Raw genomic sequence first — 20,251 nt, 5'->3', positions numbered from 1 at the left:
TTTGTTATCGTGACTTTCCTTGGGCCAGGTTGGAGCTGCACAGTGCCATTGATTCCTATGGGAGGCTTCCAAAATCATGCACAGAAGGATCAAAGTCGGAAAGGTTTTCCCGCTGTTTACAATCGTTCGGTATGAAAATTTTGTGACTATCGGATCTCCAATACGATATTAATGTGACTAATACAATTTTTTAAATTTTTTCGTAAGCATTTTCATGATATTTGTGATCTTAAAGGAAAGGTAACACAAAAAAATTTTAAGTAAAAAATTCTATTCTACCCTGCCCCAATAACTGCCCTATCCTGCAAACCATTTATTATTTTGAATGCTGCAGTACAAAATACCTGTTAAAAGTTGGCTTCCGTTCATTTTGACTCCTTCCTATACAGAAGGAAGGCTAGGCTCGATCAATCGATCGCTGCATAGTGGACACTTCCCCTGATACTTCACCCGCATCGCTGTATCGCCTTTCTTCAAATGACCGGAAGCCAACTTTTAACAGGTATTTTGTACTACAGCATTCAAAATAATAAATGGTTTGCAGGATAGGGCAATTATTGGGGCAGGGTAGAATAGATTTTTTACTTGAAAAATTTTTGTGTTGCTTTTCCTTTAAGAAATTATTGTATCCAATCCGAATTTATCCCATTAGGGATTCGAACACGTGATTCAATGAATCTGGCCCTTAGCGTTAGCCATAAGGTGGAAAACAGCGACAACCAAAGTGACCCTCTCTGTCACTGGCATTCATATAAATCTGAGAAGCAGTGGGACATTTTGACTGTTGCTGTTTTCCCTCAATCAGCTTCACAAAAAAAAAAAAAAAATCATATTCCTGATGCATCATGACAACACAGAATGCAATTACCAAACTAGGAGTTGCCTACAACCACACAGCTTTAGATCAGTGATCTGTATATTTTTTTTCTTGGGAGGGTCCCACATTTAGTCCCAAATAACTAGCTTTCTGACCCACTAATTGTTTTAATATATAAGTTTTATTGGCTATTTTCATTGTACAATTTATGCCATTTGTATTAAGGGCGGTCTAACCCTAAACAGCACTGGAACCAATATCTGTACACTGAACTATAGGTTATAAGTTGGAGCCCATTAGGGTGAGACTTTAGGAGAATGCCTATTTGTGCTTCTATATACTCGTGGCAGCTTAGACTGAAGGGCAAATAGATTGGATGTGAAAATGAACACTTATTTTATGTCCTAAATATTGTAAGACCAATGGGGGGATGGCCGATTTAGAAGTGATTCCTATTTCTGAAAATATTAGGCAAACTTAGTGATTCTGCAAGAAACAAAACAGCAAGATTAGAGTTTATGACGGGATGTGCATCACTGTAGCAAGTCAGGCTGATATATGCCTTATCTTATTAAACTTACTGCATGGTACTTTATCATCTCCTGTAAACTGTCTGCGAACTTTGTCAAGCTGCTCTGTGGAAAGAGAATAAAAAATGAAAGATAAATCTGTTGTCTACACCTACAAAAAAACTACAATAGTGTGTTTGGATATTTTTTCATTTTATTATGCAATAGCTTATTATAAACAGCTGAAAATAATGATTTCCTTCAATCGAAAGTGAGGAGTTGAACAGGAAGTCACACAAACATAAACAAAAGAATCAGACAATGGGATTCTTTATTATACGTGATCACTTGCAGGAAATGGGGAAATTCCTGGTTAGCAAATTAATTTTCACTGCGTAGGTCAGGCACAAAACTACAGTTTCCATTGTTATGAGAAAATTTTACTTACTTCAATCACAGAGTCTTTGCTAGAATACTGGGCAAGGTCCCGAATTCCATTCATAAACTGCTTATTGGCAGCACAAAAAGCTTTTCCAGCATCAATCATTCCAATGCAAAGCTTCACCAGCTAAAAAGAAAAAGGGAGACATTATTGAACAATATATTGATCATTTATAGATTTGAAGAGAAATAAATGTAATTTCCATCAATTTACTCAGCAAGAAAACCCACAGAAACATTATATATATATATATATATATATATATATATATATATATATATATATATATATATATATATATATATATATATATATATATACATACGTATAATAATATATAATAATAATATATAATATGTATATATACACACACACACATAATTGTGTTCTAGGGTTCATGGCTCTTCGCACAGGAGGAAAACTCCTGCAAAGAAATATTATATTTGCAGACGCTGCACAGACAAATATATGCTCTAATTGTAAATAAAACATCTTAAGGTGGCCATACACGCACCGATAATATCGTACGAAACGTCGTTTCGTACGATATTCGGTGCGTGAATGGTAAGTCGGCGAGTCGACCGATATCGCAGGAAGCTGCTGATATCGGCCGACTCTCCGATCGGACCAGTTTGAAAATTTTGATTGGGCGCCATAGAAGGCGCCTGACCAAAATCTCCCTTCAGCGCTGAATCGGCAGAAGGAGGTAGAAATCCTATTGTTTCTACCTCCTTACCTGCCGATTCAGCCCTGAATGGTGTGTGGCGGATCTGACGATGTTTCGTGCGACCGATGGTCGCACGAAACATCGTCAGATCGCCACGTGTATGGCCAGCTTTACTCTTTACCAAAAAGCATTGTCTTTAAGCGATCTTGTCATGATTTTTATGGTGTACTTTTTATTTCTGTTTCTGTTACACTGTTTACATAGCAAATAATTTACTCTACCATTAACAATTTTATTCTTGAACCAGCGAATGTATTTTTTTTAATTGTAATATTGGTGTGCAGGCAGCCATCTGAGTGCATTGTACACAAGTCTGAGCTTTCAGAAGGAGCCAGCGCTACACACTAGAATTGCTTTCAAGTAACCTACTGTTTCTTGTGTTTGTGATTTGAAAAACAGATTTCAATGCAGGATTCTACTGGGGAAGCTCTATTAACTGATGTGTTTTGAAAAAACCATGTTTTCCCATGACAGTATTCCTTTAAAAATGGCAGAATATGGTTCAGTCAACTAATAACTTTATTTTTTTTTGTGTGCCCACTTTGCCATCTCCAAGGAGAACGATTTCCTGCAACGACAAAGTTCCTCACTCTTATAAGAATTTTCCACAAATTTAAATTGCAGTTGTTTACCACAAATAAAATATGTAAATTAGCTTGCATTTTATGCCTAGCAATAAGCTTTCGTGAGAACAGCAGCACTATTCTGCAGAGGAAGGATATATGAAAGAAACCTTACCTTATCAAGCTTCATTTCTAACTCGGCCACATCGCCTTCAACATCTTCTAAAGATGCCCTGTAAGATACACAGCATTTTGTATATAGTTAAATCAAATGTTTCAGCATTAATAGCACAAACATGGTGTTCATTTCACGCCAGTGCTTATCGCAATGTATATGTGCAGGTTAACATGTGGCACAGTTCTATGGGCTCAGGGTCGGACTGGGGGGGTGCAGGGCCCACCGGGGCTCCCGCCCCAGGGGCCCTGCAGGTGCCCCAGCCGCTTCCCCTAACCCCCCCAAGGGCCCCCCTAACCCCCCCCGAAGGGCCCCCGCCTGACGTCCTCCCCGAGTGCGTATAAATTGAACGCGTCGGGGAGGAACAGTCAGTAGCGGGGAGCGGCGGCAAAGGTCGGACTGGGCCGCTGGGGCCCACTAGGGCCGGGGCCCACCGGGATTTTTCCCGGTGTCCCGGCGGCCCAGTCCGACCCTGTATGGGCTTCACCACACAACATCAGGTCTATGTTCTTATTCTGCCCTGTTTGTAAGGATAAAGACTAATGCTGAGCACAGAGATAATGTACTGTTTACTTAAGGGCAAGGGCACACTGTGAGTATATCTGTTTTGCTCAGCCCAGCATTTTTCAGTCAGGCTGAGAGAGCGGATCCGCTTGCCTACGCTGCATCATGTAGCTGAACTAAAAATGACAGTAACTGTCTGATTGCAGGCACACATTGCCTTTTTTAGGCTGATTTCCAATCCGCTCTGTTCTTTGTGCCCACACTCAGGTGGTTAATGTAATTTTCAGTGCATGTACATAATGCAGCATAGGCAAGCAGATCCGTTCTCTTAAGGTGGCCACACACGTGGCGATTTGCGATCTTTCGTGCAAAAGATCGTACAATCAGCCACACACCGTTCAGAGCTGAAACGGCAGATAAGGAGGTAGAAACAATAGGATTTCTACCTCCTTCTGCCGATTCAGCGCTGAAGGCAGATTTTGGTTAGGCGCCCGATTAAAATCTTTTAACTGTCCCGATCGGCGAGTCAACCGATATCAGCAGCTTCCTGCGATATCGGTCAACTCGCTGACTTGCCATACACGCACCGAATATTGTACGAAACGAGGTTTCGTATGATATTATCGGTGGTGTATGGCCAGCTTTAGCCTGACTAAAAAACAAAGGGCTGAGAGAGGCAGATATACATACCGTGTGCCTTTGCCCTTAGGGCTGTACCACAAAATGGTTTCCTGTTTATTTTAGGTGGTAGATAAACACTCTTGTGAATAAAAAAAAAAACTATGGAATACTTAAATTAATAAACAGGCAGCTGTATATAGCTGTAATACTTCCCCATTTGCTTCACAGTTTACAGACGGTGGTAAAAGTTTCACACTAAAAAAAAAAATATGTTACAAAAAATGTTACATCTTTTAACTTAAATAAGATATCTAAAAGACAGGGTGTAATGCTGTGCTTACCCTGCCATAGACAATACAATTATCAGTAAACAATCAGCATTGTCTATTATTGTAGCTGTGACCAAAAGCTGCTACTAGTAGCTCCGTGTGACTAAATGCTCTGAAATGCCTTTCCACCAGCAACAATAGGAGTTGCCGGTGGAAAGGCCATTGCATTGCCTCGTCGAAGGGCATTCCACCGGCGACTCCTATTGTTGCTGGTGGAAAGCAGATATCTATTAAAGGTGAGTGAACCACTCTGTGGGTCCATAAGGTCCCCATACACGGGCCGACTATAGCTGCCGATATCGCTCCCTTGGACCGATTCGGCAGCTAATCGGCCCGTGTATGGGCAGAACAGAGCGGCCTGGCAGACCGATATCTGGCCTGAAATTGGCCAGATCTCGATCGGCCAGGTTAGAAAATCCGGTCGGATCGGGAACCGCATCGGCTCGTTGATGCAGTCCCCGAACCGACTGCCCCATGGCCGCAAATGTAATCCGATCGTTTGGCCCCAAGGGCAAACGATCGGATTATTTTTTTTTAAGGTACTTGCTGCCCGATATCGCCCACCCGTAGGTGGGGATATCGGGTGAAGATCCGCTCACTTGGCGACATCGCCAAACGAGCAGATCTTATAGTGTATGGGTACCTTTAGCCTTAGGGCTGGGAGATTAGTCGTCTCCCCATGTGCCACAGCCCTTAATGTCAGAAATGTTTTAGCAATACTGAAAATACAGAGTACAAAATTCAGTATGGGTTAAAAAAAAGGAATCAACAAATTACATGCACTGATAAAAACCTTAAAGACAAACAAGGGCCAATTACTTGACAATGGGCCCTTGTCTGTCCAACCATTGTGTTAGCTAAATGCCCGAGCATTGTCACTAGTATTTATCCATGTATCAGGTGGGGATTTGTATCCTTTCATTAGACATAATGTTTGCCATTGCCAAATATTCCCAGCAAATTTTATAGTAAAGTAAATGGTAAAAAGTAATTAGGGCTTCAGCCTTGCAGTAGTGGGGAAATCAATTCTGTTTCAACCAGGGAACTACATTGTATGTTCTCTCGATGTTTTCTTTAGATTTCTCTGGGTTCTCCATTTTGCCCACAACATGTGTTGTTTGAATGTGATAGGAATTAGAATGCAAGCTCAACTGAATCAAGGATGGATGCGACAATATGAATATAGCACCGATACAGTGGATATAAAAAGTCTACACAACCCTGGTAAAATGTCAGGTTCCTGTGCTGTACAAAAATGAGACAAACATAAATCATTTCAGAATGTTTTCCACCTTTAATGTGACCTATAAACTGTACCACTAAATTGAAAAACAAACTGAAATCTTTTAGGTGGAGGGAAGAAAACAAAAAAAACTAAAATAATGTGGTTGCATAAGTGAGCATACCCTCTTCTAAAATCATGTTAAATAGGAATCAGCATACACCTGCCATCATTTAAAGTGCCTCTGATTAACCCCAAAGTCAGCTTCTCAAGTTGGTCTTTCCTGACATTTTTTTAGTCGCATCCCACAGCAAAAGCCATGGTCCACACAGAGCTTCCAAAGCATTAGAGGGATCTCATTATTATAAGATATCAGTCAGGAGAAGGGTACAAAAGAATTTCCAAGGCATTAGATCTACCATGGAACACAGTGAAGACAGTCATCATCAAGTGGAGAAAATATGGCACAACAGTGACATTATCAAGAACTGGACGTCCCTCCAAAATTGATGAAAAGACAAGAAGAAAACTGGTATGGGAGGCTACCAAGAGACCTACAGCAACATTAAAGGAGCTGCAGGAATATCTGGCAAGTACTGGCTGTGTGGTACATGCGACAACAATCTCCCATATTCTTCATATATCTGGGCTATGGGGTAGAGTGGCAAGACGACAGCCTTTTCTTACAAACAAAAAAACATCCAAGCCAAGCTACATTTTGCAAAAACACATCTGAAGTCTCCCAAAAGCATGTGGGAAAAGGTGTTATGGTCTGATGAAACCAAGGTTGAACTTTTTGGCCATAACTCCAAAAAATAGGTTTGGTGCAAAAACAATACTGCACATTACCAGAAGAACACCATGCCCACAGAGAAGCATGGTGGTGGCAGCATCATGCTTTGGGGCTGTTTTTCTTCAGCTGGAACTGGGGCCTTAGTTAAGATAGAGGGAATTATGAACAGTTCCAAATACCAGTCAATATTGGCACAAAACCTTCAGCTTTCTAGCAGAAGCCTGAACGTGAGGAGGACCTTCATCTTTCAGCATAACAACGACCCAAAGCATACATCCAAATCAACAAAGGAATGGTTTCACCAGAAGAAGATTAAAGTTTTGGAATGGCCCAGCCAGAGCCCAGACCTGAATCCGATTGAAAATCTATAGGGTGATCTGAAGAGGGCTGTGCCCAGGAGATGCCCTCGCAATCTGACAGATTTGGAGTGTTTCTGCAAAGAAGAGAGTGCTGTAATAAAATCAAAAGGTGCTTCAACAAAGTATTAGTTTAAGAGTGTGCACACTTATGCAACCACATTATTTTAGTTTTTTTGGTTTTCTTCCCTCCCCATAAAAGATTTCAGTTTGTTTTTCAATTGAGTGGTACAGTTTATATGTCACATTAAAGGTTGAAAAAGTTCTGAAATTATTTATCTTTGTCTCATTTTTGTACAGCACAGGAACCTGACATTTTATCAGGGGTGTGTAGACGTTTTATATCCACTGTATGTTATGGAGTGCTATTCTATCAAAGTATAATGAACTCTTTTTGGCACCATATAGTGGATTATAATGGATTATTTTCCATTTAAGGTAGAGAAAGTGACCTTATACTGCTGTATTTATAATCAGGTTTTGCTTTCTAGCTGTTGCCACAACTTAAACTTATTTAAGATGAATCTGCTGGCATTCTGTTTGAGCTGCAGTCACACAACATTTTTGCCAAACAGTCAGCTATAGCTTGGAACAACCCTGGCACACTGATTTCCTCCCACACAACAAAAACATGCATGCAAGTTAGTTGGCTGCTTATAAAACTAACTGAAGTATATGTGCATATTTGCATACGTGACAGGGACTTAGATTGCAAGCTCCTGGGACAAATGAGTCCCTGGCTGCCTAGCCTTAGTACTTTGACATAAGACCTACATAATTTTTCACTAATGTAACGCTAGATGTTCTGGGCAAAGAAGAAAGTAACTGTAAAACCTCTATTTAGCGTAAGTCAAAAATTCATACGAAGCAAGCAGGACAGGCACCTACAGTACAGTATTGTGACAGCAATGATAAGTTACAGATAAATCTACGCTTGGTATTTTTTATTTTGAAGATTTTTTTTCCCTCAGGTATAAAGCTAGAGGATTCATTAGACACTAAATTTTTGGTAGGTGTGTAATTATGTTGCTGGGGGTTGCTGTGCTATTCACAGGGGAGGAGGAGGCATATGGATTTAAGGGTGTGTCTTAATATGACATAATATAATTCTTTCATATATGAATAACTGTTGATATCCCCGCAGTGAGGACCAAGCATTTGGGTTTTTGCTGCACTACCACCATTGTGATAAAATGGGTGTGGTTTGAAGTGGGTGTGGTTCAAAAAAGGGGAGTGGCCAGAGAGAGAGAGAGAGAGAGAGAGAGAGAGAGAAGGCGATGTTGGACAAAAGGCTGGCAGAAGTTTCTATCACAGATTACACATTTTGTGCCTGTTCAACTTTCATAGCATTTAAATTAATTTTTCTCTGTATACTTAATTTCCGGAGTACCGAGGTCCATTTTTGGGCAGTATGTTCCAAATGTTAAGTATCTTTGTTTTTGTTTCCAGAGCACTGCTGATGGAAGAGTTTATGGTTAGGCGATGATATTTGATTCTGCTCTGTTTAATTATCAATACTGTTTTTACTTCATAAAAACTACTGATAATGCTGAAAACCTTGCAGCAATCTTTTGGGGCGGGTGCATAATCAGAGGTAGATGTTTTGCAAAACCATCTTTACATTAGTAAAGCTTTTTGCAGCCCTGATTCTTTTTCATTAAACCTTGGCAGCTACAACACATTTAACTCCTTTCCAATATATATCATGCGTAGGGAATGGCTATATTCTTATTTACTTTATTTGCAAAAAACACGGTACAGAAAGGAAAAATATAGTTTATTCTGTAAACCACATTAAACAATGGGTAGTCAATAACATTTAAAAATGATAAGGCTATCAAACTCAAAATGAAAGATTTTCTGCATCGAAACCAGGACTGGCCCACCAGGATACCAGGCAAAACCTCAGTTGGTGCCACACAATACACAACACCGCTGACACGCTGGGGCCACCACCAATTCATGTGTGAATGACAGTTTATCTCTGTCAGCTAGTACAGCATCCTTCATGTGGCAGAAAACCACGAAGAGGCACATGAAGGAGCTGGCTAAAGGTGGGCATACAAGGAAAGATTTGCTCATTTGGGCACGAAACGAGCAGATCTTCTGGTGGGTAATATTAGGCTAATTTGGTCGTCAATCAAATTACAACAGCGGGCATAGGCGCCGTCAGACCGAGGACCACATAAAGGAGCCAATGCAGTCCTCCATTCGAAGGAAAGTCAAACCTGCCCAATTAAGATCTGGCCAATAGCAAATACCAAATACTAAACCAAATTCGAATCCTACCTTGCATATGAAAATTAGGAGAGAGAAGAGTTAAAGAGAACCACGCGCATGTGACAAAAAGTCACATGGCTTTAAAGATTCCGATTCTGTTCAGCCAGGAGCGTAGATTCTGCCAAATCCTGCTGAAAAAGGCTGAATCCTAGATTTGGTGCATCCCTAATGGCCACCTTGAAAACTAGCGCTTGGCAGATCAGCCAAGGACTACTTGTATGTTTTGGGCTGCACGTATGTATTTAGTGGGCCCCAGAATAAGACTCAGACTGAAAAGGATCCTAACAATGCCAAAATGATGAGTAAAACAGAAATTTTAATAGTTTACCATCAGAAAAACAAAGAGCTACAGCTGGAAAAACTTAGTAAAAATCCTTATTGTTTCTTTTAGAGAATACATCCAAAACTACAAGAAAAAATTAAAGACAGCTGCTCAGTTTGCAGTTTTTACTAAACATGGACCATGCCCTCTGGAACATAACTACAAACCATAATGGCAATTATTAACTTCATAAGATAAGTACAAAAAATGCACAAAATAAAACGTCAGCATGAAAAGACATGGTCTAAAAAGGCATGGACTATTTTGTATATATACTCCTCATCTATATGAGAATTTTTAAAGAACTCTACAGGTATACTTGAGTACTTAATAAGCATAAGGATACTTGAGACTGCAAGGTAAAAGAAAGGGTACACTTAGAAATATGATCCTCAAAATTCTATAGGCTACAAAATATGCATGGTGCATGTACATTTTCATGGCTGCCCCTGAAAACAAAAAAACAAACAAAAAAAAAACACAGCCTGTGCTTTATGAGTGTTTCAGAGGAACTGGGTCATTTTTGGGTAATGTATTTGTACAAGAAATAAACACCACAAGTTTTAAGTCAGTGATTTTTAAAACATTTCCAAAAGTAGACAAAATGTGTAGCATTTCATTTACCTCTGTTCTTATACACAAAAGCATCATAATCAAGAATACCACAAATAGAAGGCCTTATTGGCATGTGACAAGGTGAGAATTTGTCTAAGATGACACCAAGGGTGATGAGGGTGAAACACGACACATCAGGTCTGTAGCCTCAGACAAAAGAACAACATCTCTGAAACAAACACATCTTATGCATCACAATCACCTCTACTAACAAAGGAAACCCATGGTTACCACCTACACTATATGGTCACAAGTGTCCACACCATACTGCCAAAGGTATCTGAACATCCCTTCTAATATATGTTCTTAGTTGAAATACAGTGCCAAATTAGAACCTCTGGAAGCAACCTCAGCAAAATAACAATTTGTGAGGAACAACATAGGCTTTTAGTGGGTTAGCAGTGCACACAAAACCAAGAACACCACAGGCTATGCCACACTTTAGCTGTAAAGGTGTGTAATTGTCACTGATGGAGTGGCATTCTTGAAGTGACACTTTACCACCTGGTGGATGCCATGAGAACATTACCTGCTTAATTGCACAATACAGATTAGAAAGTTTTATAAAAGAGGAATATAATCTGGGCTGTGTTTTAATGGTTTGGCTTTGGGCCCCTGGTCCTAGGGAAAGGAAATTTTACACTACTGCTTACAATTATATTCTTGACCATCAGACACATCCTTTTTTATGGCAAACATACTTTCATATTTCTCTCATACACAAAAATCAAAGAATTAGTTTTCCAAGATAGGAGTGAAAAAGACCTGACTGGCCTAAACAGAGCCCTAACTTCCTCAACACCTGCGGGATGAAGTGGAATACCAAGAGCAAGCCAAGCCCAATCAATCACTTTACATCAGTGCCCAACCTCAGTATGAATGAAAGCAAATCCCACAAACAATGTTCCAACATGTAGTGAAAAGCTTTCCTAGAGGAGTAAACGCTGTAGGGCTCTAAGGGACAACAAGCTATTTATAAAACAGAATTATTAAACACATTTGGCATATATATATCAGTTACCTCAGAGATCACCTGACAGAAAATAATGTAGGTTCTGATTGTGACAGGAAGAAGTGTGAGAGTAAAAGACAAGAGTTCTGTAAATTCATTGGCTGATGTGACCTGCAAGTATGTGTGCCCTTGTATGCGAGCACAGTGAATCGTACAAGCAAAGGGGATTATCCAATGGCAAAAGCTACTACAAAAAAATATATTTTTGAGAAAGCGGTTTTACATAAGTGCTGTTTTGTGTGATATATTTTTATAGAGACCTGCCATGTTAAAGAGTAGAGTTTCCTTTTAATATCCTTGATTTTGGAAGTTATTGGACATGCAGATTTCTAGATACTTTTGGTTATATAGTGTATATATCAAATTACAGATATCCTGGACATTTCAAAAAGCCATGATACTTAAACAGAACATTTCCAAAGTTCTCAAAGGCTCACAGTAGAATGCAACCCTTGCCTCACTTTGTATCACAGTGAAGTGATGGATTCTGGGACATTTAGTCCCTCTGCCTTCCATACAGGGTGGCATAAAGATTCTATGGAAAGTCCAGAAGCTATGGTAGATTCATATTTGCCTATTTCTATGACCACTCTATCACGATACTGATTACTGGTAGCTAATTTTCTAGTCATGCCTCAAATGTTCCAGACTGCATCCCAAAGTCTTTATTTTGTACAGGATTATTACAAAAAGGTTTGGGGCAATGACAAATAGAGCTGTTAGGCACTGACATGAGTGCTTGTCTAGTGATCTCACTGTTAGTTAATGGGGGGGGGGGGGGGGGGGTCAGTTTCTGAGTGCTTTAGCAACATAGTTTTGGAATACTAAAAAAACAGGGCCAAGCCTGACACTGACTTTACATTGAAAGAGGAAGTTTGAATGATAAAGCGGATTATGACAGGAAGAAAGTACCATGGTTTTTACAGCCATGTTAGAATCTGTAACTCATTAAAAACACCTCTATATAAATACAAAAAAAAAAAACTTGCATAAGGAATTTTATATATATATATATATATATATATATATATATATTAATATATATACAGTGGTGTGAAAAACTATTTGCCCCCTTCCTGATTTCTTATTCTTTTGCATGTTTGTCACACTTAAATGTTTCTGCTCATCAAAAACCGTTAACTATTAGTCAAAGATAACATAATTGAACACAAAATGCAGTTTTTAAATGAAGGTTTACGTTATTAAGGGAGAAAAAAAACTCCAAATCTACATGGCCCTGTGTGAAAAAGTGATTGCCCCCCTTGTTAAAAAATAACTTAACTGTGGTTTATCAATTTCAATTTTCAATTTCTGTAGTCACCCCCAGGCCTGATTACTGCCACACCTGTTTCAATCAAGAAATCACTTAAATAGGAGCTACCTGACACAGAGAAGTAGACCAAAAGCACCTCAAAAGCTAGACATCATGCCAAGATCCAAAGAAATTCAGGAACAAATGAGAACAAAAGTAATTGAGATCTATCAGTCTGGTAAAGGTTATAAAGCCATTTCTAAAGCTTTGGGACTCCAGCGAACCACAGTGAGAGCCATTATCCACAAATGGCAAAAACATGGAACAGTGGTGAACCTTCCCAGGAGTGGCCGGCCGGCCAAAATTACCCCAAGAGTGCAGAGACAACTCATCCGAGAGGCCACAAAAGACCCCAGGACAACATCTAAAGAACTGCAGGCCTCACTTGCCTCAATTAAGGTCAGTGTTCACGACTACACCATAAGAAAGAGACTGGGCAAAAACGGCCTGCATGGCAGATTTCCAAGGCGCAAACCACTTTTAAGCAAAAAGAACATTATGGCTCGTCTCAATTTTGCTAAAAAACATCTCAATGATTGCCAAGACTTTTGGGAAAATACCTTGTGGACCGACGAGACAAAAGTTGAACTTTTTGGAAGGTGCATGTCCCATTACATCTGGCGTAAAAGTAACACAGCATTTCAGAAAAAGAACATCATACCAACAGTAAAATATGGTGGTGGTAGTGTGATGGTCTGGGGTTGTTTTGCTGCTTCAGGACCTGGAAGGCTTGCTGTGATAGATGGAACCATGAATTCTACTGTCTACCAAAAAATCCTGAAGGAGAATGTCCGGCCATCTGTTCGTCAACTCAAGCTGAAGCGATCTTGGGTGCTGCAGCAGGACAATGACCCAAAACACACCAGCAAATCCACCTCTGAATGGCTGAAGAAAAACAAAATGAAGACTTTGGAGTGGCCTAGTCAAAGTCTTGACCTGAATCCTATTGAGATGTTGTGGCATGACCTTAAAAAGGCGGTTCATGCTAGAAAATCCTCAAATAAAGCTGAATTACAACAATTCTGCAAAGATGAGTGGGCCAAAATTCCTCTAGAGAGCTGTAAAAGACTCGTTGCAAGTTATCGCAAATGCTTGATTGCAGTTATTGCTGCTAAGGGTGGCCCAACCAGTTATTAGGTTCAGGGGGCAATTACTTTTTCACACAGGGCCATGTAGGTTTGGATTTTTTTCTCCCTAAATAATAAAAACCCTCATTTAAAAACTGCATTTTGTGTTTACTTGTGTTATCTTTGACTAATAGTTAAATGTGTTTGATGATCAGAAACATTTTGTGTGACAAACATGCAAAAGAATAAGAAATCAGGAAGGGGGCAAATAGTTTTTCACACCACTGTATATCTTTCCTTTAATATATATAGTATGGACAACAGAAAAAATGGGAGGGAAGTGCATTATATTTGACACCAGACATTTTTCCAGTTCTCTGCGGTAGAGAAAAAGAGCCAAACCATTATAAAATGCAGAGCTTAAGTTTAGTCTCGTGGACAGCACTATGAGTCAGCAGAACGTGATATCGACACTGCTAACATACAGGAATGTGGTTCATACTTCCTTTTCAAACATATGCCAATGAACACAAAGAGCAAAAAAGAAGCCTGACAATGTGTACTCCGCCATCTTTGTTGAAAAACTCAACAAGATTTCTTGCTTTTAAAAGCATGACAAGTGACATCAGTTACTTTTTTTATTAATGTGACACTGACAAATTTTCATTCCCTTTCAATAACACAGCTGTGTTATCCCCAGGGGGATGGAAGTTTTGTGTTTCTCACCAAAGCTCTACATGTTCAGTGATATTTACCCTGACTATGTAGACCGCGGTCAGCACTATGCCTACAGAGCATCAATCCTGGGAACAGGAAACAATAATGAATAATGGGGTGCAGTACTCAAAGAATAATACTCCATGGCTGGGATCTGAGGTAATAGATAATCACTGGGTGGAGCATATCAAACTGGCACCCCCAGTTATTAACCCCTTTCTTGTTAAAAGTACTGTAAAATAAAAGACACAAAAAAGTAAATTGCTCAGAGGGCTCTCTCACAAGTACTTCTGTAATTTAAAATTCTGTGTTAAAACTATTCAGAAAATGCAAGCTATTTTTTACTGTTAAATGGGAATTAAGCTGATCTTGCAGCTGCAGAAATTGTCCTATTGCTGAAGACTAATCATTTGGTATAAATAACAATGCATATTACCATGAAGACAGCTATCTTGCAAATAGTATAGTTCATCAAACTGGTCATGTAGGCAATTTAGATGAATTTTCAAGAATATCATCATCTAGAAAGATTGTACGATTGTGCATGTACAGATGATGTTCTCCGGAAAAAAGATACAAATCAAATAAATAAATGCCACCTAAGGGCAAAGACACACATGGCAACTATTCTGAGCAGCGAAACCATGAGTGATTAGTCGCAGTTATACACTTATACATTAATCATATTTATTTTTATTCTTATTCTATATTTTTTTCACATATGGCTCAGTTGGTTCTTGGATGATATGCACAGTATGGCTTCTTTTTGATATTCTGAAACCGTGAATATTATGTTATACGGCTTTGTAATAACTTCTTTTAGGTAAATGTTTATACACGGGTGTCTCCTATAATGTTATGTAGGGATCCCGGATTGCTTTAGTTAGTAGTATCTTTTATGATATTTGGTATTTGCACTTTTAAGTGTTTTTTTGTGTGTATAGAAGCGTTGTGACGTCACCACTACACGTCTTGGTTCTGTATTTTCCCGCCTCTCGATGTATTTATGGCTTGTTTGCACAGTGTGTGTTAACTTTGAGAAAGGCTGAGGTGTTCAGCCGAAACGTCAGTTCACCATACAATAAAAAAGACTTTATTTTTTGTACTTAAGACCTGTGAGAGCGGCTTCTTTCTACTTGACACTTATACATTAACGTATGGTGAGAAAGTCTCCATGGTTAGTTGCCGCTACTTACTTTTAAAAAAAACTAATTGCCCCATGTGACTTCACCCTAAACTCAAAAACCATCCAAATATTTTAGACACTATAATAGTTCAGATGATTTGGTCAACACGCATGAACAGCTTATCCAAAAAATGTTTAAAAAAAGTGGAGCACTCACCACATTTGCCAGAGTGATATCCTGCTGCTCTCTATTAAATTTATTTGGGATTTTTAAAGGCATATTTATCAAGATGTGAAATCTCTTCCACCCATTAATAAATATGTTCCCAAAGATCCCACAGAAATTTATACAAATAAATATGTAGAATAACAACATCTGTATGTGATGCGTCTCTCTCTCATTTTTTGAAGGCAAGTTGGCCAGAGACTGGAGGGTTGATTAAAATACAGGCATGTCTCCAATAATGCCAATCTATGGGCCAGATTCACTAAGGTAGGAATCCGAATCACGAAACCCAATCATTTCCGATGATCACAAATGTCCCAAAAAATTTTTCCGTTTGAATACAAAAATTTCGTATTTACGATCCAAAGTTTTCGTATTGAAGCGATCGTTCGCAATAGTCACAAAATTTTCCTATCAGAACGATCGTAAACAGAAAGAAAACCTTTCTGACTTTGAACCTTCAGTGCATGATTTTGGAAGCCTCCAATAGGGCTCAATGGCACTCTGCAGCTCCAACCTGGCCCAAGTAAAGTCATGATACCGCAACTTGAATGAATCCAAAACTTTCGTACTCATTGCGACAAATACGATTTTGTCGCAAAGTACGAAAAAGTTGTGCAAATTAACGAAAAAAATTGCAAAAAATATGCACAGTTCTAAAACTTAGAAAAAAAAGACTTTTTTGTATTTGGACTCAATCGTACTTTGATGAATGTGCCCCTACATATTGCACAGTCTGTGATAAATTTACAGCTTTTAATTGTCCAACAACTCTGTTCATATCTAGAAAATTATATTAGGTTTCCTCAGCCCTGATAAAATAAAATCTAGAGATCACAAAAGGCTAAAATGATTATACATTGGTAAAAAAAAGGATCTAAAAATCACACAATAAGCATTGATGATTGCAATGCATTAGATGGGGGAAAATCCAGACAATTCAGGACTTCAAGCTTAACAAATGATTGTTGTTGCTATTATCCTTCCCCTTGGTTTTGGCAATTAACATGTTTTGTTGAAGTGAAAAGACGTTGCCACAAACCCTGCAGAGAACAAGCACAAAACATAGCATACTTCTGCTAACTGTAATCACTATTTATTTGCTGAATATGAAAAATAAAGCATAAAATATATAATGTACAAATAATAGGTACCATTCCAACTGATCCACTAGTAGTCGTTTTTCTTATTAATTTGACTTCCTGAGCATTAATCCAGTCAATTTTAGAGCCCACAAGCCATATCCAAGTCAGTCCCATATGGCATCCTACCAATTGGGGTGTAGGTTGAATGGACAGTTACCTTATGAGGGACTCTATGGCCACCTTTCAGGCTGGCAGCATTGAAGATCAAAACACGAGGAAATGAAGATAAGTGGAGGCTGCCCTGTTCAGGTACACAAAGTAAAACTCATCTCCATGCAAAAGACTTTTGCAAATGTTCAGCGAGCACTGGACTAATTGTACCCCGTTGTATGGTGCACATGCTTTCAGATAATATGCATGAATGATCATCGAGAAATTTTGTTTTGGAGTGCACATCACTCACCAAATGCTGACAATGATGCCAACTGGACTTCAAAATATTCAGCACAATTGCATCCAATTTATGACGCAGTGCAGGCTCCATTGTACTAATGTTAATGCATCAGCCCCATTGCATCCGAAGGGTGCAACAACACTGGGAAAAAGCAGCATCAATTACACAAAAAAGTACAATCCGGGGGGAGGGTTCTACTGTATCATGAAAACAAATATCCAATATGTATTATTTAAAGCTTCACCACATGGAAATAAGACACTTTCTATATCATCAATTAAAAATTCAGTGTTTTTTTCCCCAAAATAACTTTCCTCACTTCCCCATCAGCAATCTGTCTCTCTGTATGCAGCTTTGTGTTGGAATTTTGTGTTGGCAGTTAGCTCACCTTATGTAGGCAAAGGAAACAAGGACCAAAAATATGTAAGAACTACCAGTCCATCAGAAAAAGACCCTGATGCAAAGACAGCATGTAGATAGACAAATTTTTGACAAGACAATAATAAATATTAGGATTAACCAGATTATTTCAGAAATAGCAGATTTTTAAGTAATTATAATTAGAAAGTTTATTTTTATGAAATGAATCTTAGAAATAATGCACAATAGTTTATTATAAGTTGTTTGCAAATTAGCTCCTCTTTCAGAATAGGGATGAATCTATCAAGCTTTGGATTGTGTAGCAGATAAAGTGACACAGGAAACAGAGATGACAACCTTTCCTCTCCCTTTTTGTATGATTTTCCTATACTCCCAGACCCACCCAGTTACGCCCTCACCACAAACCCACTGTTTAAATTCAGGAGTGTTGACATGTCTGAGGAAATACTGCGCTGACAGAAAGAAGAATAGATGTTACAAGTATCAACAAATATTTGAAGCTAGTGCCCCACAGTTAGCTAGTGCTCCAAATCAACAGGGTAACTCACCACCCTGCTCTGAAAATGACTGAAGGGGCATGCTGGCAGCCACAGGTTAGTGCTATAGATTCATCAGTCTATGGCAAGGACTGAGTTAAACAGAATATGCCCCCAACAGCTGTTTATGCATAATGAAAGAAATTGTCATTCTAAGCAACTTTCCAACATATATTCAATAACAATTGTCAGTGGTTTCAGTCATATAGAAATGTAACTAAAAGTATTTGCTTATCCCTTTCTAGTTCCAACTCTTGAAACAATGTAGCAGAAGTCAGTTCTCCGCCAGGTCTGTTAGTCAGATGGTGTCTTCTACATTGTCTCACTGTACCAGCTGGACAGATTCTGCTTTCAGTGGCAAACATATTCACAAATAGTTTTAAAACCTCTGAAAATCATGAATGCTTATTAGAGAGTTCCTTAGAATGACATGTTTCTATTTTGGGTTTAAATTTCCCCTTTGCAGTTACCATCTCTTCTTTCAGTCACATAATCATGCAATTTGGATTTGGTCAGAGGTGCCAAAAATCGGGACAGCAATGTATAACTAGGATTATTAGCACAACAGACCATAGCAGATTTAAGATTTTAAGCGAGTGCTATTTGCCAGTGAAGAAGCCTTTAAATGCCAACTTTACAACCCCCAACCCCCCCCCCCCCCCAACAAAACTTCACCATACACACTCATACATACATACATAAGTCAAGAACAAGAGCACAGGGGGTGTGCAAAGGGCGGCCCTCCAGACAACAAAATGACCTGCGAGATGCAGTTCAAACAGAGCTGGAGGGCCGCGGAAGGCCACATGAATGTCAATGTACTGGAGAGTGCCAGTCAGACCGGTGACTTCCCAGATGCAGCAACACCCAACATTTACCGTCGCCTAGGGATGCTGGGACTGGAATTTCGGGCGACAGCAGGGAGTCTCCTACTCGCATATCCCCGCCTTAAATGGGAAGCCTGCAAACTCAGTTTACCTGAAGCGAGGCGAATCCTTTAGGCACTCCTCGAAATCCACTATCATCTTCATTTTCCCAGCCCACTGATATGGAGAAGACCTTAAGTGTGAAATAGGCCCCACACGAAGCTTTAGTGGGCGAAGCAGGGCACAAAGTAGGTTGCAGACGGTAGTGGTTAAGGCCGCTGTGCGGCGCTCTAAATTGCCCGGTCTCGCCTTTCTATATCCCACTGCAGCCAAACTACCTATAAGTGCCAGAGACAAATTCCACTTGCGCCCCGCCTTTCGCTATAGCAACGGAACTGAGTGACAGAGTCATTACCCTATCAGTAAGTAGCACGGAGACGTAAAGGGCGTAACTGGTTGTTAAGGGGAAATAACAGGAAGTGGAACGAGTCACCCTGGAGGCGTAAGAAGGGAAGGAGGTTTGGGAAAGGATATGGAGAGGTGAACCTGGGTCTGATTTTCAGTGGTGAACGGCTGCCTGGGCTTTGGCTTAAACCCTTCGTAAATTATTACTGAGGGGAGACTCTTATGTCAAGTGTATGGTGCAAAGTTCCATCGCAAAGGTTGGCATTAGTTAGTCTCAAGTGTGCCAGGCAGGAGATGGAATGGCTGCCTCTATGGCCGTCTTACCTGCAGAATTTTGGTCCATGTTCATATGCCTAGCCAGATAGTAGCGGCGTCAGGGACTCTCATATAAAATAGACTCGTCTGGTAAGGATTATAATGAGTACAGCAAAATAATTTATAAAGAGGTTAGGATGCAGCCAATTTATGCTATCTTTATAGGGACGTATTGTATGAAAAACAGTATTGTGCTAATGAATTGTAGAGAAGACGTGTTTCTGGCTGATTTATTGAAATTTTCTCCAAAAACCCCACTAGTCCTGCCTATCTGTTGCACTTCCTGCTGCCTCCTTTCCCAGGCTGTGTAGGGCCCTACACCACTCAGCACACTGTACTGTAGGATAGGAAGTAGTTGGACCTGATGGGGAAGTGAAGCCTGTCTTTGCTTGTGTGATTGCAGGCTGTAATTGGCTATCCCGCCCCTACTGTACTTCTAGAGGGAGTCACTGACCCTAGCTGCCAAAACACTAT

At 39.6% G+C, this 20,251-nt stretch overlaps 1 protein-coding gene across 2 annotated transcripts in view; it reads right to left on the bottom strand.

Annotated features, from left to right (window-relative positions):
* Positions 1-19,476, bottom strand: part of acap2 (ArfGAP with coiled-coil, ankyrin repeat and PH domains 2) — a 61,244-nt gene extending 41,768 nt beyond the window's left edge. For both annotated transcript variants that reach the window (XM_004914369.4, XM_002937843.5), the window contains exons 1-4: positions 19,170-19,476; positions 3,234-3,291; positions 1,775-1,894; positions 1,399-1,452 (exon numbers count right to left, since the gene is read on the bottom strand). In XM_004914369.4, the coding sequence (XP_004914426.1) occupies positions 1,399-1,452; positions 1,775-1,894; positions 3,234-3,291; positions 19,170-19,222 (285 nt within the window). In that variant the 5' untranslated portion in view covers positions 19,223-19,476. The remainder of the gene's footprint in view (positions 1-1,398; positions 1,453-1,774; positions 1,895-3,233; positions 3,292-19,169) is intronic.
* Between the last annotated feature and the right edge of the window lie 775 nt (positions 19,477-20,251).

The sequence above is a fragment of the Xenopus tropicalis genome, chromosome 5 (genome assembly GCF_000004195.4).
Source record: "Xenopus tropicalis strain Nigerian chromosome 5, UCB_Xtro_10.0, whole genome shotgun sequence".
Lineage (NCBI taxonomy): Eukaryota > Metazoa > Chordata > Amphibia > Anura > Pipidae > Xenopus > Xenopus tropicalis.
Note: the sequence above shows the minus strand (reverse complement) of the source record. Positions and strands in the feature narration are given on the sequence as shown.